This window comes from Rana temporaria, chromosome 5, assembly GCF_905171775.1.
Source record: "Rana temporaria chromosome 5, aRanTem1.1, whole genome shotgun sequence".
In the NCBI taxonomy this organism is placed as follows: Eukaryota; Metazoa; Chordata; class Amphibia; order Anura; family Ranidae; genus Rana; species Rana temporaria.
The window spans coordinates 43,310,055-43,336,073 of NC_053493.1; the positions used below are offsets into that span (position 1 = coordinate 43,310,055).

The 26,019-nt window shown below is 45.7% G+C and overlaps 1 protein-coding gene across 1 annotated transcript in view; it reads left to right on the forward strand.

Annotated features, from left to right (window-relative positions):
- LOC120939983 (macrophage mannose receptor 1-like) overlaps positions 1 to 26,019 on the forward strand; it is a 145,683-nt gene that overhangs the window by 115,014 nt on the left and 4,650 nt on the right. Inside the window, exons 24-28 of the mRNA XM_040352475.1 lie at positions 8,001 to 8,236; positions 9,849 to 10,014; positions 15,642 to 15,791; positions 21,093 to 21,209; positions 24,828 to 24,992. Coding sequence (XP_040208409.1) covers positions 8,001 to 8,236; positions 9,849 to 10,014; positions 15,642 to 15,791; positions 21,093 to 21,209; positions 24,828 to 24,992 — 834 coding nt within the window. The remainder of the gene's footprint in view (positions 1 to 8,000; positions 8,237 to 9,848; positions 10,015 to 15,641; positions 15,792 to 21,092; positions 21,210 to 24,827; positions 24,993 to 26,019) is intronic.

Here is a 26,019-nt window from a genome sequence, read left to right on the forward strand (position 1 = left end):
GATAAGTTTGTCATGGGACTGAATTGTGAGTCAACACAAAAGAGACTGTTAACAGAGAAAGACCTTACCCTTACAAAGGCAATTGAGATAGCTTCAGTGATGGAAATGGCTGTGAAAGATACAGAGGAATTGAACCCCCAGAGCAGAAGGGAAGAGGTGAAGCAGGAAGTTTTCAGAACAGCAGTCAAGCCAACTGCTGCAAACTGGAAATACAGACCCCCACCAAGCCGGGAGTCAGCTTGCTACCGTTGTGGCAATACAGACCATGACCACAAAGTCTGCCGGTTTAAGGATCAGACCTGTCATAATTGCGGTAGGACCGGCCATCTGAAACGAGTTTGCCGTAGCAAGAAGGTGCGAGATAAACAACCTCTGAACCCCAAGACTAAGACATATATGGTGGGAAGATATACATCATCATCTGAGTCAGAGGATGAGGAAATGCTCCACAGGTTAGACATACATCATATGCATTCAGCACCCTCCGCAATGACTGTAGATGTAACCGTTGAGGGAAAGAAACTCAGGATGGATGTAGACACAGGAGCAGCAGTTTCAGTTATCACCCAGAAACAATGGAGACAACTTCAGACCCGAAAAACTGTCCGCCCAACACCAATCAAACTGCAGACATACTCAAAACAGATACTCCACCCACTGGGTTACGCAAAAGTAAAGGTATTGTACAAGAGTCAGACAAAGAGACTGCCATTATATATCCTAGAAAATGGGGGACCCCCTCTCTTTGGGAGAGACTGGATTGCTCACTTTGGTATGCCAGACATCGCCATAAGTCCCTGTAACACCGTTACCATTCCATTAGGAGATAATGAGGGATGGGTGGTGTCCCTGAAGCAGCGGTTCCCAAAGATTTTTGATGACCAGTTGGGAAAAATAAAGCATGACTGTGTGAGACTCAAGCTGAAACCCAACGCTCAGCCTAAGTTCTTCAAAGCTCGGACAGTACCTTTCGCACTCCGAGCAGGTGTGGAAGCAGAACTAAGTCGGCTGGAGGAACAAGGTGTCATCTCAAAGGTAGAGCACAGCGAGTGGGCATCACCAGTTGTACCGGTAAAGAAATCGAATGGGGACTTGCGCATTTGTGGCGATTTCCGCATGGCACTGAACTCTCAACTGGAAATAGACCAGTATCCCCTACCCAGAGTAGATGACATTTTTGCCTCTCTTGCAGGAGGTCAAAAGTTCACCAAGCTTGATCTCAAACAAGCATATTTACAGTTTGAGGTCCATCCTTCTTCCCGCAAGTTTCTGACCATCAACACCCACAAGGGACTGTATCAATATAATCGGATGGTGTTTGGGGTAGCCTCTGCCCCAGCCATTTGGCAACGAAAAATGGATGAGATTTTGGCGGACATTCCTTTCACTCAGTGCCTGCTAGATGACATGCTCATTACAGGTCGGACCGACCAGGAACACAAGCAGAATGTGGAGCTTGTGTTGGCGAGACTCCAAGAACAGGGCCTGAAAGTGAACTTAGCAAAATGCCAATTCATGGTGCCTAAATTGGAGTTTTGTGGCCACCTTGTGGATGCAGAAGGTATACACACCACGGAAGCCAAGGTTGATGCTTTAGTCAAAGCTCCAGCCCCAACCAACGTCCAGCAGCTGCGATCATACCTTGGCTTGCTGAACTATTACCACAAATTCCTGCCAGATCTGGCACACACCTTGTTTCCGTTGAACAAGCTTTTGGAGAAACACTCCAGATGGGACTGGTCGGCTGCATGCCAACGTGCTTTTGAAGTTTCTAAGCGGAAGCTGTTGGCGTCACGCATGCTCGTGCACTATGACCTCCAGAAGCCTCTCACCTTGGCTTGTGATGCCTCACCCTATGGTCTGGGGGCGGTACTATCTCACATCTTACCAGATGGGTCAGAAAAACCAGTGGCATTTGCCTCCAGGTCTTTGACAAAAGCAGAAAGCAATTACTCACACATTGACAAAGAGGCTCTTGCGCTGATATGGGCAATTAAGAAGTTTCATCTTTACCTGTATGGTAGGGAATTCACCATACTGACGGACCATAAACCACTCCTTCAGATCTTTAGCCCTGACAAAGGCATCTCCCAGACTACTGCGGCCCGCCTCCAACGCTATGCCCTATTCTTGGGGGCATACAGCTACAAAATTCAGTATCGTGGTCATGATGCCAATGCTAATGCGGACGCTATGTCCCGACTGACAGGGAGGTCCATGGACTCTTCTCCACCGGTCAAGAGTTGTCGTTACACCAGCCTGTCCTTCTTGTCTTCTGGGGAGATAGCAGCCCATACAAACAAGGATACCTTTCTGAAAACAATACTCTCCTGGGTACGTTCCGGTTGGCCTGCAACTGTCACACAGGAGTATGAACCTTATTTCCGTAGGCGTATGGAATTAACTGTGGCTGGCAACTGTGTTTTATGGGGAGACCGAGTGATCATTCCACAGACCCTCCGGAGACACATTCTGGACTTGCTACATACTGGTCATCCCGGGAGCACACGTATGAAACAAAAGGCCAGAGGCTATGTGTGGTGGCCAAACCTAGACTCAGATATCACAACATATGTGAATGCTTGTGCTGGATGTGCACAAACGGCAAGAGACCCTCCTCGAGGGTGCGTCCAGCCCTGGACTTGGCCCACGGTTCCTTGGTTTCGCCTACACTTGGACTTTGCAGGCCCGATCAGAGGACACACCTTCTTGATCATAGTGGACGCCCATTCAAAGTGGCCTGAGGTAATTCCTGTTACTCAGCCAACGACTAAGGCAACGGTTTCCATACTGTTACATCTCGCTGCTACGTTTGGATACCCCAGAGAAATCGTCACAGACAACGGTGCACAATTCACCAGTCAGGAGTTTCAGCATTTCCTGACTGCCCACAACATCAAGCACAAGTTGACCGCACCTTACCACCCGGCTACAAATGGTCAAGCAGAGCGGTTTGTGCAGACTTTTAAACGCTATTTCAAAGCTACAGTGGCTGCAAGTAAACAACAGTCCCTGTCACCCCAGCAGCTGGACTCCTTCCTTTCTGCTTACAGAAACACACCACATGCAACCACTGGGAAAACTCCCTATATGTCCATGCACACATAGGCTGTTATCAGCAGTTTTGGGCAGTGGCATTTTTGAGCAGGGGCGGATCCAGAGTCTAGTCTCGGAAGGGGCACTACCAGAATTTTTTTTGGGGGGGGCAATTTATCAGGGAAATGACTGATGTTAGCGCTTTAATGATCCCGGCACCATAGTTGTTATGGTTTCAGGATAATTGAAACACATTATTTATATCATCACATTGTAATATAAAATGAAATGGTTCAACTCACCATAATGCAGAATCAGTGGGAGCCCCGAGTGTATCACTTGCCACACCACCTGCCACTAGATGCAGCTTGCCACGTCACCTGCCACACATTGCGCATTGTCACTTGCCACACGTTGCAGATTGTCACTTGCCACGTCACCTGCCACATGTTGCAGATTGTCACTTGCCACAAGTTGCAGATTGTCACTTGCCACGTCACCTGCCACATGTTGCAGATTGTCACTTGCCACAAGTTGCAGAATGTCACTTGCCTGCCACCAGACGCAGATTGTCACTTGCCACGTCACCTGCCACATGTTGCGAATTGTCACATGCCAGTCACCGGCCACAAGTTGCTGATTGTCACTTGCCATGTCACCTGCCACATTTTGCGGGTTGTCACTTGCCATGTCACCTGCCACATTTTGCGGGTTGTCACTTGCCACAAGTTGCAGAATGCCACTTGCCTGCCACCAGATGCAGATTGTCACTTGCCACCTCACCTGCCACACCTTGTGGATTGTCACGTGCTAAGGGGGTGTTTTGCTTGTCAGAGTCAGGCAGCAGAGAGATGATGTAATCTCTCTGCTGCCTGCACAGTGAGGGCGGAAGTTACTGCAGGGATGCAGGGCGAGCGCAAGGTGGTGAGAGATGTCATCTCTCTGCTCTCTTGGCCGCCGGCTTGTTGATTGGCCAGCCGCCCGCTCACCCACCAGCCGACCAGCTGACCACCCACTCTCTGACTCTCACTCACCGCCGAGCCACCCGCCCACACACCGAGGCACCCGGCAGCCCGCCCGCTTTGTCACTCGCATGCGGACTCTCCGGCTCCCGCAAATTCCACAACTAGAAATTTGCTAATTTCTTTTTTCTAATTAGCTAATTTCTCGGGGGTGTAAACATCCCTTGTAATAGGAATGGTGTGTGACAGGTCCTCTTTATGGAGAGATGCGGGGTCAATAAGACCCTGCATCTCTCCTTCAGGCTGGAAAGCATGAGATCGTGATTTTTTTTTACCGATCTCATGCTTACTAGCCACAATCGCGGCTTTGTTTAATTCCGGGTACCCGGGCGTGATGTTATCACATCGCGCCCGGGCCTCTGACGGTCATAGAGATGACTGGTGACCATCTGGTCACCAGTCATCTCTATGCTTCCTAGCCTGTGCCGGACGATTCTTTTTTCCGGGCCCCCGATGGCACGGGAGAGTTCGGAGAAGCACCGGATGGCGGCGGGAGGGGGGAATGTCCCCTCCCACTGCCTATAAGAACGCTCAAGCGGCAGAAGCGCTGCTATGATCGCTCTCATCATGCACAGAATCGCCGGCACGAAGGAATGATATGAGAATGATGCCTCTAGTTGCAGGCATCATTCAGATATCACTGCACAAAGCCCAGGACGTCTTATGACGTCCACCCAGGACGGGAGATCCCCTCTGTGGACGTCAAATGACTATGGGCCAGTAGTGAAGTGGTTAAGCTTTGACAATAAAATCTGGAAGCTGATTGGTGTTCTATGCAGAGCTGCACGAGATTCTGTGTGCTTCAGTTTATGTGCGTTTGGCATTAATGCATTCTATTGCCCAGAATGTTCATTTATTCTGGCCATTAGAATGTATTAACGTGCAAACTAGCGTTAACGCGTGTTTATGTGCATTTGCATATTTTTTCAGCACAAACTCTCCTCTTCAGAAAGAGCAAATGATGGGTTCTTTTTTCTGCTTTGAAAAACCTGTGAACGTCTACGTGTGCATGGACACAAAGGCTAACATGGAGGGGCGTTCAGAGGCAGAGAAAAAAGAACATTGAAGGATCTGTAAAACAGAGGTTTTTGAGCTGCAGGGTGCACAAGCCCTAAATAAAAGCACTTACTGGGTCCCAATGACTTTATACACATGTAGCGCTACCCCCGCAGGAGCTGCTGGTTTAGATTTTGGGTTTTGCACGTTACCTTTAAGTTCGTTGTCTAGGGAGAGATGTCTGTAGTAATTGCAATGTCCACACAAGATGTAAAACCTTCAACTGTAGGCTTTATTTTCGCTGCATAAACTTGTGAGGGAAGTAGAGTATAGAGAGAGAGGGGGAAGGTTCAGGTACGCAGTACAGAATTCACAATCGTTTTTAGAGTTCCAATCTTCGCCACTCAGTCCTGAGTGGGTATTGCTCACCCGGATAGACCCCTCTCACATGGCCTAGCAGCCAGAATGAAGCACGGACAGCACAGGGAACAGTCTCTGCCACAGACCGTCTAAGTACACAAAATGAATATTCAGGAATCCTCTGCCACGAAATTTAAAGTCCTGAATTTCTTGCCTTACAGCTAAAGGGCCTTTAAGCCAATCCAGCGGGCTGTATGGTTTTATAGATTAGCAGTGCATCCTTCAAGAAGTTACCAGGCCTCTCCCAAAGTACCAGCCTTCTGCTCAGTGCTTCCCGGGACAGGTCCTCCCCTGGCTTCCTTCATTGAGTGGCTTCTTCCCGCAGGACAGACAGCACAGGATCACCTTCAACGCATAGGCCCCAGCCAGGATAACTGGGCCTCCTTTACAGGAACACAGCCTCAGACCAGCATGGTCCCGAGACTGAGATCACGCACACCCACCTCGCGCCATGAGGGCAACGAGGCGAAGGACCCCAAAAAACGGCGCCTGCCCCTTAAGTATCCCCTTCCAGCATGCACAGTGGGGTCACCACTCCCACTGTACTGCTGCCGAGAAGGGACACCCAATACACCTGCGTTTCAAAAGGGGACAGGCTCCCGTGTCACTGGATTTGATTGACAGCAGTGGGAGCCAATGGCTCCTACTGCTATCAATCTGTCCAACGAGGCCCCAAATCTCTATTTATACACTACATCTCTAGGGAAATGGGTTCAACTTCTTGTGGACACACAGAAAACTACAGTATTAGTACTTAACACCCACTTATACTGTCGCCTGTTGTTCTGATGACAACTCAAAATGTTAGGATTTCCCATTACTTTCTGTCTCAGTGACGATGGCCACCAGGACAAACAGAGAGGGTGAAGTTTCTCAGTCGAGACACAAACAACACTTGACAAAGGGTTGAACCCATCCCTTCTCTATGCAGAACTAAAAATTAGGGCTGTTCCTGATTAAAAATGTTGTGTTCGATTAATCGATTTTATTTTTATCAATTAATCGACCAATTTCGATTAATTCTAACGCACATACAGAACCAACTACTTTTAGCTGATCTCCTTGCAGGCTGATTCCCAGTGCAGCTACCAACCACTGGAAAAATGGATAGCAGCATACAAAAAACACACAAAGGCAGCGTTCAATGGGAATAGCATTAAAACTTTTATAGTCTAGGTAACAAAATACATATTGCACTGGAGATAAAATCGATGTAGCTACATAAACTGTAAAAATGGTGCGAGTAATACCGTACGGTAGCAAAAGCAGTCATAAAAACATGTAGCCAAGTATGATACTGGTATAAAAATGTGTACAACGATACCACTGCTGAATCCAGATGAGGAGGGGTTATCATCAGTCCGTCGGCATGTAGATGTCCCATGAAGGGAACAATCACAACTCCCAGTGGATGGCTGTAGAATCCCAGGTTGATAAAGAGAAGTGATGGAGGGAAGTGTAACAGCCCTTGCGTGTGGCAGATAGTAAGGTCCCGCCGGCATGCAGATATGAAGGCACAGCAAAGGAGCCCTTCAGATGGACAGGGCAAGCCCCGCCGATGTCCGTGAGGTCACCGGATCTCCGACGGAACTCCCTGAAGGTCCGGAAGCTGACGGAGAGGTGAGTACCGATCAAAAAAATTTAAGATTAATCGAGGAATTAATAGTTAATTTCCACAGCCCTACTAAAAATATGACTTGATGTACACTTTAAAAAGTGTTTTTAAAGATGGTATTAATAATATTGTCAAAATATTTTGATCTAAAATATGTTCTCGCACACTTCGAAACCTGAAAACAAAATGTATCTATACTATTATACACCCTGCTGTGCTGGGCTCTAATATATTAATACTATTAAGAGCAACTCAAAATGAATTTCCGGGTGGAGCTGCGGTGGCTCAACGTGATTGGCACTGCGCTGACAAGCCATTCACCTCTGCAGCTAGAGGTTCGTATCCCGGTCTCGGCTACATGTGAATTGAGTTTGGTGGTCTCAGCCCGGCTCCCGGTGGGTGTGCTATGCAAGGTAAGCCTGTGCTTAGTATGCCCACCCCCCTCCCACAAAAACCACCACACTTACACGCACTCGAAATTGGGTTAACATGCACGCACTTTGACCACGCGGTCTCTAAAAAGAGAGGCGAAGGACTAACGGGGCTGGTTGAGTGGGCTAGATCCTCTCACTCCCTTATAGGGAGTCCCTCTGCCCCGTTGGGCTTCAAAGCGGAGCAGGTAGAGCGGGCTGTGTGGGAGGACCCCCTCACACACCCACCATTGCCACCCGGGGCATGGAGAAAGGTGGCAGATTGCCTCTGGGGGAGGCCTCCCTACTCCTGCAGTCCGGCTCCTTTCTCGAGTACACGCACAAAATACACACAAAAAAATAAATAAATGAATTTCCGGGTGGAGTTGGACTTAAAATATGGTGCCAACAGCAAGTATGGACATTTACAATTTAACATTAAATTTATTTATTTCAAATTTGATAGCGATTTAACAGATTTTTTTCCTCTCTCCTCTCCAGACCCTGCCCTGCCTGTTGTGACAACTGTGGCTACACCATCAGACCAGTATAAGTTTGGTGATGCCAGCTACAAGTTTCAGAAAACGAAGATGAAGTGGGATGAAGCACAAAGAACGTGTAAACAATTGGACTACACGCTTACCAGCATTTTAGAAGCGTACACGGCTTCCTTTCTAAGATTGCAACTAGACAGATTTAAGGAACCTTTCTGGATTGGACTTTACAGTAATAATAAGGTTAGTATGAAATGCAGTAAGTATGCACAGAGACTATTGCAAAAGCAAAAATGTAAGATGCCACAAGATGTATTGCTTTCATTTGGTCTCATATGTAAATACTACAGCCAACAAAGCAAGCTGACAATACAGTGCAGTGGCCCAGGTTATATAAATGTAGCATTCTCTAGTGGTATTAGGATGTGTACAGAGTTTTTTTTAGTGTAGATACATTTCCAGGCATGGCTGACAGCCAAGCCTGTTTGTTTTGATCTGGGTTGGGAGTGACTCAGGTACAGCTGGGTGACTCACAGGCAGCATCACTGAGACCTCCCACTTCTTTCCAGAACATACTGGAATCTTCTGGAAAGGAAGGAGGACAGGAGGGGTGGAGCTACCTGGAGTATTCTGAGGAGCCCTGACCAATCCCCAACCTGGATTGGCAGGGGGCAGGCCTCCTTAAATACTCAGCCTAGCTAGGGAGGAGTATTTTTGGGAGCAGGCTGGAGATGGAGTGCTAGGCTGTTGGTCTGTTGGTGGCCTTTGAGGGAGCTCCCCAGTCTGGGGCTGTTGACCTTGGGCCTGAGTTTGGGTGCGGATGGAACCTTCTTTCAACACATGGAAGTGTCTTGGACAGGAGGCAAGGGAGCAAGAAGAGGACAGCAGGAGAGCACTGCCAGGCAAGTCTCCAGGGAGGAACAGGTTGCAGCCAGGAGGGCTGGTGAGTGACAGTCAGGGGGACTGGGAGGCACGCCTGAGAGGACTGGGAGATTGCATTCTGGGATGGGGCAGAGCTATAGTAAATATCCCAATTAAAGAAAAAGTCCTCAGTTTAGGCCGATATGTATTCTTCTACATATTTTACATATATACAAAGTAACGCAATAAGCGTATATTAATTGGTTTGTGCAAAGGTTATAGCGTCTAAAAACTATGGAAAGATTTATGGCATTTATATGGCTTTTTTTTATATATATATATATTTTTACTAGTAATGGCGGTGATCTTTTTTTGCGGTATTGCAGCGTTGCGGCAGACAGGTCGGACACTTTTGACACATTTTTGGGACCATTGACATTTACAGAGCGATCAGTGCTATAAATATGCACTGATTACTATGTAAATGTCACTGGCAGGGAAGGGGTTAACACTACGGGGCGATCAAGGGGGTTACTGTGTTCCCTATTGTGTGTTCTAACTAAGGGGGGATGGGAACTCACTATATGAGATGACAGATCGGGTTTTCTACTTTGTAGACAATGACGATCTGTCCTCTCCTAAGTCCGCACAGGGATTTGTGTGTTTACACACACAAACCCCCGTACTCCCGCTCATGCACGCGATTGTGCATGGATCGTGCCCGCCAACCACGCGCATCGGGTTCCCTGCTCTCTGGGGGCTCTCCTAGACGAAGCCATATATATACAGGATTTCACACAGGAAAGCCATTCTGCTGCAGTATCTCTGCATGAGCCAGTCGGTAACTGGTTAACATTGGAATACACTGCAAGGGAAAAACAAATATAGCAAAAACACATTTGCCTGCTCCGCCTAACAACCACCCCCCCCCCCCATAGTTGGTACATTGGCGGTACCAAAATCCAGAATAACATTGTTACTTTAATTGTTTTAGACGGACAATCGGTACAAATGGTCCGATGGCTGGACACTCCGCCACACCAACTGGGCTTCTCAAGAACCAAAGGAAAAGAGCGGTTGTGTTTATATCGATGTGGACGGCCAGTGGAAGACGGCATCCTGTGATGAGAGTTATGCTTCACTCTGCAAGCAAAGCAGTGGTAAGTTGTATATGATTATAGGAATGCACTTTCTTAATGTTCCTGCTTCTTTCAGTACTGCATGCTAGAACCTGTCACTGCCTTCTTTGCGTTTAGTCAACTACTAATGTGTAAACCACAATGCAAATGACATAAAAATAAGAGAAAGGATACTAGTATAATACTTTCATATAAAAGTTACAATACTGAGGTGTGTTACATTCTTGGGAGTTTGTATATAACGGAGTAATTGATAGTACAGTTTAAGGGCTCATTCAGATGGGTGCTGACTGACACCTTTTCTACAGCTTTCTACAGCTGAGCTGCACACTGTCTGTGATCAGATCCGTGCACCTGATCCTGCCCTAAGGTTGCTGCCTGTACAGGAAAGACTTGGATAGTCTGGGTTTTGAAACTTGTGCCTAGGTTTCTGTCCTCCTGAAACCAGGACACAGGGCTGCCGCCACTATAGGGCAGCCGTCTTAGGGCGCCAAGCTGGGGGGGGGGGGGGCGGATTAATGTAGGAGCTGCAGGGCGCTGCATAAAGGCCCAGTCGTGGAGGGGCCCGGTCCAGTGGCAGCAGGTGCAAGTAGTAGGACAGCAAAGGCTGCAGGGTGCGGGCAGGATGAAATCCAGGCTCCAGCTACCATCTCCACAGTGCGAGTGTGTGGCCTAGGAGACGGAGGCCATGGTGAAGGAGAGCAGTGAGGGCGGGGCAAGCATTTTCCGTTTTTCAGAAATGCACTACAGTCCATTTAACATGGTTTCCTATGGAACACGTTCATATCTATGCGTTTTTTAGCCAGTGTATTCTTGGAAAGGGCCGGGGTCTTTTTTTCCCACAGCAGATTGCATTTGGCATGTAATAGACTTCAATGTTGTTGCACCAGAAACACAAGTGTTGTGGTGTTGTGTTGTTAATGCATTTTTAAGGCGTTTTGTGTTTTTTATTTCCTTCCTTTAAAAACACTGTATATAGCGGATTGCTCAGTAGCGGGCCGGGAAGCCAGCCGCCGCATCCTTACCAACTGCTCGGGGACCCCGCTGATAGCTGAATGTAAAACAAAGAATTGTCAGATAATTGGGATTTTTAAGAACATAGGTGTCTGATTCCCTCAAAATCCATTCCACCCAGACCCCCACATACACGACCCAGGGTTGTGGGAAATAGGACCTAAACCCCATAAGGTGCTTTTGGGTGGTAGGGGGCAGATCCCTCCCTGCCCCAAAGCACCCCCCCATGTTAAGGGCATGTGGCCTTTCCTGACTTGCCTGGCTGTATGTTCGGAGAAGGGCCTTGTATGGATTTGGGGGGACCCCATGTTGTTTTTTTCACAAATTGTTTAGCCGCCAATTCTTTTTTTTACATTCAGGTTCAGCAGGGAACCCTGTTGACAGCTGATGACGGTTTTAATATTTGGGGGGATTTTTATTTAGCATAAGAAAATAGTCCACATACAAATGGCAGGTACGTGAAAAAACAGTCATGAGAACAGTATACATTTCACAGTAAACCGGCCAAGAAGGCCAGCACTACCAGTCATAGAAGACTCCAACCAGAGTCCCAAGTCCAAACTTGTTATCCATGAAATCTGCTACAGTTCTTTTTTGTTAAATTATGAATCAACAAGATAGTTTACCCCTACAATTACAACAGTAGGAAATTAGCAGAATGCCCTTTCCCGTCCACACCAACCCCAGAGCCCCAAAAATACCAAGGCACTTAATAACCTCCCCCTCAGGTGACATCACTATATACATGAAACCCTGGGCAATTGCAGATGGAGTATATTGCTCTAAAACCCCATCTTTTATAACAGTGTGCTGTACTTGTCTCCCCAACTTCAGTTGGGGCCAGGGCTATCTTAATGATAGGGCACACCTCTGCACTGCCCAGGGGCCCCAGCTGTATGGGGGGGCCCTGCACTTTCCCCAAAGCAGATGGTCCTTGAGACGCGCTGCCCCGAAATTGGGTGCCCCATGATGGCCCTGAGAGTGATAGATGCAAAGGGGAGGCAGTCTGCCTCCTACCTACTTAATGTCTGTTTAACTGCACCATCATCATTGTAGGGGCCCCAGAGCATTACTTTGCCCAGGGGCCCATGATGCTATTAAGATGGCCCTGGTTGGGGCTCATCAAAAAAACTGTGATCTTGCAGCGTCTCCTCACCCCTTAAAGTTGATGTAAACCCTCCATACACCCAGTGAAGTGAACAGCCTCAGATGATACACAGAGATTAACCAAATCTCCCTACATAGGTTTTATATGTATATCTGCTGTGTTCACATTTATATACTGTTTAGAAAGTTGAGATTGTGTTAGGAGATTTTCTCTTCCTGTTTAACACAGAGTGTGATGTCTGGGCATACAGCAAAGATAGCGAACATTGCTGATTGGAGGAAAGGCACACACCCCCTCTCCTCATAGGCAGAGACACTCAGAACTGTTTTGTAATAGGAGCTGCTCTCTGCTACTCTATTTTAGCAACCTCTTTTGACAAAAGATTCAGGCTGCTTTTGTCTAAAAAGTCAAAAAATATGTCAGGAGTTCTCAGGCTGATAACAGAGGAACCGTTCAGAAGAGAGCTAGCTATAAGACTTAGCTCATTGAAAAGAGATAACAAAATACTGCAAATATATGTGCCCAGCTCAAATTTTATGAATCGGGTTTATATCCACTTTAACTATTCAGTGATCCACATCCTCCTCCAACGTAACCTCTGTGTCCAACCACCGAAACCACACCTTCCAAAACTACTTGGGGGAGCCCCAGGCCTCATACGTCATACGATATAGAAGAATGTCAGCATTCACTACCTTCAACCACATCCTTAAAGTGGAGTTCCACCCATTTTTTTGTGTTTGTCTGTGCTGCATGCCCTTATCTCATAGTGTTCAGAATGGACAATTTTTATTTATTTTGTTGCTTGTAAATACCTTTATTTTGTAGTCCTTTATTACTTCCTCCTCCTTATTAGCCTAGGCTATTAAGTCACAAGGCTATTCGCAAGGGTTTCTGGGATAGGCATCATGTATCCCAGTTATCCTTGCAAATAGCCTATTTGCATAGAGAAGGGGCGGCAACTTCCTCTGACACTCCCGTTGCTATGGAAACCTGACTGAAACCTATTACATCGCTTGTGCAGCACTGAGCATGTGCGAGATCTGCAAGGCTGAAATCCAGGAAGTCATACAGTCTGGCTTCATAATGCCCACACTTAAGATGGCCATGGTCTATTTCTAGATTATAAACTAACTAAATGCTCTAACAACCTAACAAAATGGACCTTAGTTTACAGACTAACTTTACTAGACTACATTAAGCTTGTGTATTACAGGAGTATTTATATTTAAAAAGTGAAATTGTGGGTGGAACTCCCCTTTAACGTCAGTTGTTTCTTATGGATCCACCTCCTTGCAATTAACTTCCGGACCCCAAAATAGAGAATCCTAAGGCCTAGTACACACGAGAGGATTTATCCGCGGAAACGGTCCGGAGGACCGTTTCCGCGGATAAATCCTCTGGCGGATTTTGATCTGATGGTTGTACTAACCATCAGATCAAAATCCGCGCGGAATTCCCTCCGCGGTGACGTGTCGCGCCGTCTCCGCGATGATGACGCGGCGACGTGCGCGACGCTGTAATATAAGGACTTCCACGCATGCGTCGAATCATTACGACGCATGCGAGGGAGGGAATCGGACTGATTGATCCGGTGAGTCTGTACAGACCATCGGATCAATCCGCTGGACTGGATCCAGCGGATCGATTTCTTAGCATGCTAAGAAATTTTGATCCGCTGGAAAACCATCAGCCTGAAAAATATCCACGGATAAATATCCGCTGGGTTGTACACACCAGCGGATCTATCCGCTGAAAGTGATCCGCGGATAAATTCCAGCGGATAGATCCTCTTGTGTGTACGGGGCCTAAGAAATAATTTGGTATATCCATCCGACTCCTCTTGGTCAAAAACCCCAAACAATTTTCCTGGCAGTTGTGGCTGAAATTTTAGTTGGTCTACCTCACCATGGTTTGATTTCAACAAAACCCCTAATTTTCCACTTCTTGATTAGAGTTTGAACACTCATGCTGATTGGCATTCTCAATTCCTTGTATATCCCTTTCCTGATTTATTCAGTTCAACTACCTTTTCCCGCAGATCCTTTGACAATTCTTTTGCTTTCCCCATGGCTCAGAATCCAGAAATGTCAGTGCAGCACTGGATGAAAGATGCACGGGTCTGTCAGAAGTCCAGAAACTCATTAACCTTTTATACACACACACACTAATTACAATCAAACAGATCACAGGTGAGGATGGTTACCTTTAATAGCCATTCAAACCCTTTGTGTCAACTTGTGTGCATGTTATCAGGTCAAAATGACCAGGGTATGTAAACTTTTGATCATGGTTATTTGGGTAGTTTCTATTGTTATTATGTTTTAAAAAGAGTAAACACAGTTGATTGATAATAAATGGCTTCAGCCAAACACTAACCATGAGTGAAGAAAAGTTTTTGTGTTAATATGTGTTAATATATATTTATATTCTCTGAAAAATGGCCAAGAAATCATAAATTATGCCAGGGTATGTAAACTTATGAGCACAACTGTATATATAATACTAAGGCCTGGATACACAAAGCACTTACGCCGACGTATCTCGAGATACGCCGCGTAAGTGTAAATATGCGCCGTCGTATCTATGCGCCGTGCCCATAAACTGAGATACGCCTGAAAATAGGCTTCATCCGACCAACGTAACTTTCCTACGCCGGTGTATCGTGGGCGCAGAGTTACGCTGGCCGCAAGTGGCGCACCCATTGATTTCCTATTCAAATATGCAAATGAGGAAGATACGTCGATTCACGAACGTACTTGCGCCCGGCGCTTAATATACGCGGTTTGCGTAAGTCGTGCGTCCGGCGTAAAGTTATTCCCCATATATGAGGCGCAACTCATGCTAAGGTATGGACCAGGGAACACAGCCATCGTATTTTACGTCGTTTACGTAGTACGTGAATAGGGCTGGGCGTAGGTTACGTTCACGTCGTAGGCAGTGACCCGTCGTATCTTAGGGAGTAGTTCCGACGTGATTCTGAGCATGCACACTGGGATACGTCCACGGGACGGCGCATGCGACGTTCGTTTTAAGTACTTGTATGGCACTCGGCCCATCATTTGCATGGGGTCATGCCTCATTAGCATGGCTCACGCCCACTTCCACCTACCACGTCTGACGCCGAGGGAACCCAGCGCAGTTTGGGAGGCAAGTGCTTTTTCGAATTCGGTGCTTGCCTCTCTGCGCTACGTCGGCGTAGCGTATATTAGATACGCTACGCCGGCATAAATATGCGCCAATGTATGTGAATCCGGGCCAGTGTTTTTAAAGGGACATAAAAAAAACACAACACAAAATGCATGAAATATGCATGCAAAAACACAGGTTTAAAAACGCAAAATGCACGGCAAAACGTGCCTGAAAAACGCATAAACCGCATAGAACATAGACTGAATGTTCTGAAGAGATTTTTCGTACGAATGCTTGTACAAAAATCTATCAGCGTATAGCCAGCTTTAAGCTTTACACAACGTGGCAGAAGAATTGTATTTCTCATGAAAGCATTAACTTCTCTTGTTTTCAGTGATAGCTCCCACCGAATCCCCTGAAATACCTGGAAAATGCCCAAACTCATCGTCCATAAGTTGGATTCCTTTCCGCAGCCATTGCTATTTTCTGGAAGCTTCAATGGATACCACCTGGGGTCGGGCATCCATCAAATGTCTTCAGTACGGTAAGCACAATAAAACACTGTAAGGGCTCATTAACCACTTCCCGACCGCCTCATGTACATTTACGTCGGCAGAATGGCACGGACAGGCACATCAACGTACCTGTACGTGCCTGCCTAGACGTGGGTCGGGGGTCCGATCGGTGGTCGGATTCCCTCGGGGAGCGATCCGGGACGACGGTGCGGCTATTCGTTTATAGCCGCTCCGTCGCGATCGCTCCCTGGAGCTGAAGAACGGGGAGAGCCGTATGTAAACACGGCTTCCCCGTGCCTCACTGTGGCGGCGTATCGATCGAGTGATACCTTTTATAGGGAGACTCGATCGATGACGTCAGTCCTACAGCCACACCCCCCTACAGTTGTAAACACACACTAAGTGAACACTAACTCCTACAGCGCCACCTGTGGTTAACTCCCAAACTGCAACTGTCATTTTCACAATAAACAATGTAATTTAAATGCATTTTTTGCTGTGAAAATTACAATGGTCCCAAAAATGTGTCAAAATTGTCCGAAGTGTCCGCCATAATGTCGCAGTCACGAAAAAAATCGCTGATCGCCGCAATTAGTAGTAAAAAAATAAAAAATTACTAAAAATGCAATAAAACTATCCCCTATTTTGTAAACGCTATAAATTTTGCGCAAACCAATCGATAAACGCTTATTGCGATTTTTTTTACCAAAAATAGGTAGAAGAATACGTATCGGCCTAAACTGAGGGAAAAAAATGTTTTATATATGTTTTTGGGGGATATTTATTATAGCAAAATGTAAAAAATATTGCATTTTTTTCAAAATTGTCGCTCTATTTTTGTTTATAGCGCAAAAAATAAAAACCGCAGAGGTGATCAAATACCACCAAAAGAAAGCTCTATTTGTGGGGAAAAAAGGACGCAAATTTTGTTTGGGAGCCACGTCGCACGACCGCACAATTGTCTATTAAAGCGACGCAGTGCCGAATTGTAAAAACCCCTTGGGTCATTTAGCTGCCTAAAGGTCCGGTCCTTAAGTGGTTAACATGTGTGGCTATATTGCCACTCTTCTGAAAAACAATCCACAGTGGATTGCTTTTCAGAGGGTGTTTGAATGGCAGCAATGAGGAGATATGTCAACTTCAAAATGCTGATTCACCGTGTTGAGGGGCATGGCTCCATTTACTTGAATGGGTTGAATTTAGCGGCACTCCCACCTGCTGACTGCGATATTCTGTTTAATGGTCAATTCACACAGGGCGCAGACATGCATCTCCCATGCAGGGAGTCAGTGGGTGGGGCTTAGATAACCTAATGGGGGGGAACTAGAATGACACTCGCTAATTGCCTAGAGGAAAGGGACCACTGCTCACAGGTGATACAATCGGTAACACTCCAAGGTTGCTTGTGAGAGGTGGGATGCATGCCCTGCCACTGCAGCAGAAATCATGGAACGGGAAAACGTCAGATCGGCCACACACCCACACAAGAAGTAAAGGAGAAAGTCTTTATTGAAGCATAAATATAATAAAAGCAATGGATGGGTACAGGCAGGGGAAATGTAGGCAGGTTGACGCGTTTCACACTGTAGAAGTGCTTTGTCAAAATCACATATTTATGCTTCAATAAAGACTTTCTACTTTACTTCTTGTGTGGGTGTGCTGCCGATCCAAAGTTTCACTAATTGCCTAATGCCGCATACACACGACCATTTTTCATGACGAGAAAAATGATCATTAAAAACGAGTGTGTGTAGACTCCAGAGCATTTTTCGCGAAGAGAAAAATGGGCGTTAAAAATTTAAAACCTGCTCTATTTTTTCCCGTTGTTTTTCTCATTGTGAAAAACGGTCATGTGTACGCTTTTACGACAGGAAATAAACGCGCATGCTCAGAAGCAAGTTATGAAACGGGAGCGCCCGTTCTGGTAAAACTACCGTTCGTAATGGAGAAAGCACATTCATCACGCTGTAATGAATAGGGTAAAACACCTGCGCTGTCTGTGAATAGGGAAGGGAGGGGGAAAGGGAGGTGGAGGGAGCACTGCTGCAAACACTAAGAAGGTCTACCTTAATAGACAAAAAATAATAATATAATGAACAGGTGAAAAGTGTCTGCGCTGTGAAAAATATATAACTAGGACTGAGGGTGAGTAAAGGGAAAGGTCACAAGTGACTGGGCAATCTAAAACAAGTGAAGGCAAGTGAAGTGTTACAACATGGTAGCAATAAGATGAACGATCTCTATATATAAAATGGTGGCACACATATGATCCGAGGCAGAAAAGTCCAAAGCAGAGGACCACACAGTCAATAAAAAGTCTGATTCAACTGATGGATGGAAGAAGAGAAAACAATCGAATGGTAGAAGACCCCGCAACCGAATCTTGTGAGAAAGGCAAGCCGCACACCACACACACCTCTAGTGGTCCCAGCAGCTCACCTCACAGCTGGCATGTATAGCCTGATCAAAAAACTTTGTGTTATTTCCTTGCATGTGTTGCCTGGTACTGGGACCTTAAGAACAGCATCCGTTACAAGACCAGATCGTCATATGCAAGCTTTTTTGATCAGGCTATACATGCCAGCTGTGAGGTGAGCTGCTGGGACCACTAGAGGTGTGTGTGGTGTGCGGCTTGCCTTTCTCACAAGATTCGGTTGCGGGGTCTTCTACCATTCGATTGTTTTCTCTTCTTCCATCCATCAGTTGAATCAGACTTTTTATTGACTGTGTGGTCCTCTGCTTTGGACTTTTCTGCCTCGGATCATATGTGTGCCACCATTTTATATATAGAGATCGTTCATTTTATTGCTACCATGTTGTAACACTTCACTTGCCTTCACTTGTTTTAGGTTGCCCAGTCACTTGTGATCTTTCCCTTTACTCACCATCACGCTGTAATGCCATGTACACACGATTAGTTCATCCGATGAAAACGGACTGATGGATTTTTTCATCAGATATCCGATGAAGCCGACTTTCATCAGTCTTGCCTACACACCATAAGTTAAAAATCTGATCGTGTCCAACGCGGTGACGTAAAACACAACGACGTGCTGAGAAAAATATAGTTCAATGCTTCAGAGCATGCGTCAACTTGATTCTGAGCATGCATGGATTTTTAACCAATGGACTTGCCCATAGACGATCATTTTTTTCCATCGGTTTTTTAACCATCAGATAATTTTACAACAGGTTCTACGTTTTTTCACCGATGGGGCCCACACACGATTGGTACGTCCAATGAAAATGGTCCATCAGACCGTTTTCATCAGACAAACCGATCGTGTGTACAGGGCATTACAGACGGAAAAGCACGAAGACTGAAAAGCGTGAATCGTCTCTCACCAAACTTTTAATAACACAAAATCAGCAAAAACAGTCCAAAGGGTGGCGCCATTCGAATGGAACTTCCCCTTTATAGTGCCGTCGTACGTGTTGTACGTCACCGCGCTTTGCTCGAGCATTTTTTTTTTAACGATCGTGTGTATGCAAGGCAGGCTTGAGAAGAATCACGTCGAGAAAAACGTCGTTCTTTCCATGACATTAAAAACGATCGTGTGTACGCTGCATAAGTTCTAGGCAGGAGTTTGCTTTCATGCGAAAATCAGCATTAAGGCATAACTCTAGACTTAGAAGTGGGACACAATGAACACGGGCTGCATCCAATCCGTCACATTTAGATCCAGTAAAACCAAAGAGGTTCTTTACCTATTTTTTTCTGGATGAACTCGGGGATAGGCGGGGGAAAATAGACAGTCCATTCACATCAGCCTGCCCATAGATCCACATGGAGTTTCCGATCAGGTCCACCTGTCTGTTTTTTTAGGGCCCTTAAAGAGTAAAAGGAATGCAGCCACCGCATGTAAGGGCTGGTAAGCTGTAAATTACATTTTTGTTTTTGGGGTTAGATACACTTTAATAATAGTGGCCCAGATTCAGGTACGATTTGCCCCTTTTTTACGGAGGCACAGGCAGCGTTTTTGCCCTGCGCCCCCGCAAATTATCCGCGCTGCGCGCGATTCACGGAGCAGTAGCTCCGTAAATTGCGTGTGCGCTCTTTAAAATTGCCCTGCGTAAGGGCGCCTAATGTAAATGATCCCGTAGGGGGCGGGAATCATTTAAATTAGGCGCGCTCCTGCGCAGAGCGTAGAGCGCATGCTCCGTCGGGAAACTTTCCCGACGTGCATTGCGGCAAATGACGTCGCAAGGACGTCATTTGCTTCCAAGTGAACGTGAATGGCGTCCAGCGCCATTCACGAATCACTTACGCAAACGACGTGAAATTCAAATTTCACGACGCGGGAACGGCGTGTATACTTTAGCATTGGCTGCCCCTACTATTAGAAGGGGCAGCCTTACGCTAAAGACGCCGCACGGAAACTCCGTAACTTGCGTACGCAGGGCCCGCGCAACATTGTGAATCGGTGTTAGTATGCAATTTGCATACTATACACTGAGCACAATGAGCCTTATGCCACGCAGATTTTAGGCTGCAGTCGGCGTTACGATGTTCCTGAATCAGGAGCATTCGTAACGCCGGAGCAAGTAAGCAATTGCGCTGTGAAACCTATGGTTACGCAGGCGCAATTGCTTCTTGAATCTGGGCCAGTGAATACTGAGATGCATTGGTGTGTGTTATTTATGTCTGCTAGGAGTTCAAGAGGAAGTAAACCCTAGATTCAAAAACGAAAAAAAATGAAAAATCCTTCAAGACAAAGGCATTCTCAGCTAGTATACTTAGCATACTAGCTGATTATGTTTTACTTACCTCCGATCAAAGCTCCCGCAGCCGTCCACGTCTCCTCCTCTGGTCACAGACATGTTGTCCCGGAGTGACTTCCGGGTCTCGCGGCTTCTGCGCTGCGATTGGCCGAAACCGTGATGACGTCACTCCCGCGTATTCGCGTGATAACGGCACAGTACAACTGAAGCAACGTCACATAGTGCCATTGCTTTATTTGGCTTAAGTGCGCATGTGCCGCTGTCTCTGATAGGCACTTTCGCACAGCCAACCAGCTGCCGTTATTCAGGTGGCCGGTGCTCAAGGTCCGGCCATCTGAATAGACCAGCGGCCGGCAACAATAACATAGATGAATCTATGTTATTGTAATCAGTGGCGGTGCGAAAGCCAGAGGGGGCGGTGCTCCAGCGCCCTCTATAGACGCACCGCTACTGCCGGTTACATTAAGTTGTAAAGGAGGGTTTACAACCACTTTCAGCTTTTACACATGAGTACACACAGCATATACAGTATTATTGGTGTCATTTTTTTTTCTTGAATATGACAAAAATATTGTTTCCTTTCACTATTTTGAAATTCTTCTTTTCAGGAGGCAAATTGGTTTCAATTGAAGATCAGCATGAAGCAGATTTTCTGTTTGAGCATGCTGCGTTGCTCAGTGACAAAGAACTCTACTTTTGGATTGGTTTATATAAGAATTTAGAAGGTGCAGTATCTTATCTAAAACATTGTCGTCAAGTTATCATATACAGTAAAACCTTGGTTTGAGAGCATTTTGCAAGCAACATTTTTAAATACATTCTGACTTGATATACAAGCAATGTCTTGATATACAAGCAGCGTCATGTCACAACTGAGTATAAAAGAGAAGAGAGGCGCCTCTAAGTGTAGCAATATGGTTACATTTAATGAAGGTACAACATTTAGCAACATATTGCTACACTTAGAGGCGCCTCTCTTCTCTTTTATACTCTGTAGCTTCTGCTGTATTTTGCTTCTTATCCCCTTGTGGAGGCTTCCATTTGTGGATGGATATTTTATGGTTACACAACCTATCACATTGCTATAATCTTTTTATATGGACTATAAACTGAAGGACCTATGAATAAATGGTTGTGGAATAAATCATTTGAGTTTCCATTATTTTTAATGGAGAAATTTGCTTTGATATACAAGTGCTTTGGATTACAAGCATGTTTCTGGAACGAATTATGCTCGCAATCCAAAGTTTTACTCAATGTTCAGTTACTACATTACATCAACCGTAAGAGCCGGTTCACACTGGGGCGGCACGACTTCGGGGGTGACTCGGCAAGGCATCCTGAAGATGACTTCAGAGGCGACTTGCAAAATGACTTCTGTATAGAAGCGCGCCTAATTCAAATTAGACAGAGGGGGCGTGTTTTATGTTAATGGAGGGGCATGCGCCGTCCGTGTACATATCCCAGTGTGCATTGCGGCAAAGTACGGCGCAAGGACGTATTGGTTTCGACGTGGACGTAAATTACGTCCAGCCCTATTCACGGACGACTTACGCAAACGACGTAAAATTTTCAAATTTCGAAGCGGGAACGACGGCCATACTTAACATTACTAGTCCAGCTATTTGATGGAATAACTTTACGCCTGAAAATGCCTTACGTAAACGGCGCATCTTTACTGCGACGGGCGGTCGTACGTTCGTGAATCGACGTATCTAGTGATTTACTAATTCTACGCCGAACGCAATGGAAGCGCCACCTAGCGGCCAGCCTAACGGCGCAAGCCGTCGTGTCTTAGATAGGTTTAAGTGTATCTCTGTTCGAGAATACACTTAAACTTAGGACGGCGCAGATTCCGAGTTAGGTCGGCGTATCTACTGATACGCCGGCCTAACTCTTATGCCGCGTACACACCATCACTTTTTGTGATAAAAAAAACGACATTTTTAAAAACGTCATTTAAAATGACCGTGTGTGGGGAAAACGTCGTTTTATGTCTTCTGAAAAACGACAAAAAAAAAATTCGAACATGCTTCAATTTTTTGTGTCGTTTTTCAAAACGTAGTTTTTTGTGTCATTTTACCACTTCCCGGCGGCCGTACGACTATATACGGCCGCAGGGTGGTTCTAGTTCTCTGGGGCGCCGTCGTTTGACGTCCGCCCCTTTCCGCGTTCCCCGCGCGCGCTCCCAAGCGCGCAGCGGGGAACTGCTGTGCTGGCCGTGTCCCTTGGACACAGCCAATCACAGATCGCCGTGAACGGCCAATCGGAGTGGCCGTTTGCTAGGCGATCTGTGCGGCCAATGAGAGATGATCTCATATGTTTACATATGAGATCATTTCTCATTGCCGGCTCTCACAGACAGCGGTGCTGTCAGGGAGAGAGGAGACGGATCTGTGTCTCTTGTACATAGAGACACAGATCGGTCACCCCCCCCAGTCACCCCCCTTCCCCCACAGTTAGAACACTATATAGGGAATACATTTAATCCCTTCCTCACCCCCTAGTGTTAACCCCATCCCTGCCAGTCACATTTATACAGTAATTAGTGCATATTTATAGCACTGATTGCAGTATAAATGTGAATGGTGCCAAAAATGTGTCAAAAGTGTCCGATGTGTCCGCCATAATGTCGCAGTCGCAATAAAAATCGCAGATCGCCACCATTACTAGAAAAAAAAAAAAAATTCTGTGCCTTATTTTGTAGGCGCTATAACTTTTGCGCAAACCAGTCGCTTATTGCGATTTTTTTTTTTTTACTAAAAACATGTAGAATACGTATCGGCCTAGACTGAGGATAAAAAAAAAATGTAATTTTTTTTTTTTAGCTATTTATTATAGCAACAAGTAAAAATTGTTTTTTTTTTTTCAAAATTGTCGCTCTATTTTTGTTTATAGCGCAAAAAATAAAAACCGCAGAGGTGATCAAATACCACCAAAAGAAAGCTCTATTTGTAGGTAAAAAAGGACGTCAATTTTGTTTGGGAGTCACGTCGCACGACCGCGCAATTGTCAGTTAAAGCAACGCAGTGCTGAATCGCAAAAAATGCTCTGGGCAGGAAGGGGGTTTGAGTGCCCAGTAAGGAAGTGGTTAAAATGATAGTGTGTGGGCAAAACGACGTTTAAAACAACGTTCAGAAGCAAGTTATGAAGCGAGCTTGAATGGAACAGAGTGGCGTCATACGTGCTGAACGTAACCGCGCTTTGCTAGAGCATTTTGAAAAAACGATGGTGTGTAGGCTACGTCGTTTTTAAAAATGAAGTTTCAAAAACGTCGTTTTTTTTCATCACATAAAACGTCGTTTTTTTCTATCACAAAAAACGACCGTCTGTACGCGGCATTACTGAATCTAGCTAGTAGTGTAGAAGATTTCCTATCATCTGTGCCCAGTCTTATAACACAGAGTTAATCCAGCTCTAAACAATCCTCTTTTATTGTTCAGTGAGATAAAACGGATTTACAGAGAAAAACCTTGGTCTGCTCCGCCCCCTTGCTGTGAGTGACAAGTTATTTACATATTTAATGCACTAGCCTGAGATAGGCATTATTTTTTAATTCCCACCCCCACTCCTTTTCTGAAGTCATGTGCTTACTTTTCTGGATTTTGATTGGATGTTAGTGATCATAGCAGAATTCAGTGTAAGGGGAGTGTAGAGGAGGGCGGGGAGTCTACTGACATCACGACTCCACCCACAGAACTCCAGACAACAGACCCACCCACAGAATCTGCAGTTTTTCAGTTCCTATAACAGACAGAGGGGAGACATTTGACAGGTAAGAATACATGCAGGAGGCATCTATATCCTTGTAGATCAGCACTATGGCAGTAGTATAGAAAGGATGAGAGTGGGTTTACATCCACTTTAATGTGCAAGAAAAAAAAGTTTCTGGACTTTAGAGCACAAACACTTTGGTGTTTAATTTCAAAAAGCAAATACTCCTAACTAATGCTTAGTACGCATCGGCCGGTTCAATAAAAACCATCCAAAATTCAGCCTGTGTGTATGTCAGCCGGTCTGACAGAAGCCGGCCTAGCATGCTGGAAAACCAGTAGCCCATCCCTGTTCCCCCATCAGAACACAACAGCTCAGCTGGGGAGATCGCTGCACTAACATTGGATCGTTAGTAGAGCGGCTCCGACCGGAGCTGTCAGATTTTTTTCCGTTCATCCCAATGGGTTTAATAAAATAAAAAATCATTAGTGTGTACCAGGCTTAAAACGGAGATGATGGTGATCTATCAGATATAAAAGTGACAAAAATAAGGAAAATATTATCTTTTACTGAAAACCAAAAGGATGGAATTACAGATTTTTACATTTCACAAATATCATTGCTTTTAGAGAAATGGCTGTGGATTGATGGCACTCCAATGGACTACGTAAACTGGGGTAAGAGAAATCCATTTGACCAATTGTTTGATTGCGCATCGATGCGTGCAAAAAAAGGGACCTGGGACACCGATTACTGCGAATACAGCAGAGGATACATATGTAAAACTCCGAAAGGTAAGTCATTATTTCCTCCTGTCTGTATGTGCCGTGCGTCAGCTTTCATACATGAAGATCCGAAAATGGCCTTTAAGTTGAAAAAAAAAAAAATCTAAAAATGTGGGATGGAGCTCTGCAAGAAGTGAAAATCCCCACAGACATTCTTCACTTCCGCAGCACCTGATAAATTCAGCCTCTCCACAAATCAATGGGGTTTAACCACTTAAGCCCCGGACCTTTAGGCAGCTAAATGCCCAGGCCAGGTTTTGCGATTCGGCACTGCGTCGCTTTAACAGACAATTGCGCGGTCGTGCAACGTGGCTCCCAAACAAAATTGACGTCCTTTTTTCCCCACAAATAGAGCTTTCTTTTGGTGGTATTTGATCACCTCTGCGGTTTTTATTTTTTGCGCTATAAACAAAAATAGAGCGTCAATTTTTAAAAAAATGCAATACATATTCTTCTACCTATTTTTGGTAAAAAAAAATCTCAATAAGCGTTTATCGATTGGTTTGCGCAAAATTTATAGCGTTTACAAAATAGGGGATAGTTTTATTGCATTTTTATTTTTTATTTTTTTTACTACTAATGGCGGGGATCAGCGATTTTTTTCGTGACTGCGACATTATGGCGGGACACTTCGGACAATTTTGACACATTTTTGGGACCATTGTCATTTTCACAGCAAAAAATGCATTGTTTATTGTGAAAATGACAGTTGCAGTTTGGGAGTTAACCACAAGGGGGCGCTGAAGGAGTTCAGCTTCACCTAGTGTGTGTTTACAACTGTAGGGGGGGTGTGGCTGTAGGTCTGACGTCATCGATCGTGTCTCCCTATAAAAGGGATCAGACGATCGATGCAGCCGCCACAGTGAAGCACGGCTCTCCCCGTTCTTCATCTCCGGGGAGCGATCGCGAGGGGGCGGCTAGAAACGAATAGCCGCACCCTCATCCCGGATCGCTCCCTGAGGCTCCGGGGGGGGTCCCGATCGGACCCCTGACTCGTGGCAAGGCAGCGACGTGCGGGCACGTCGTTCTGCCTGCC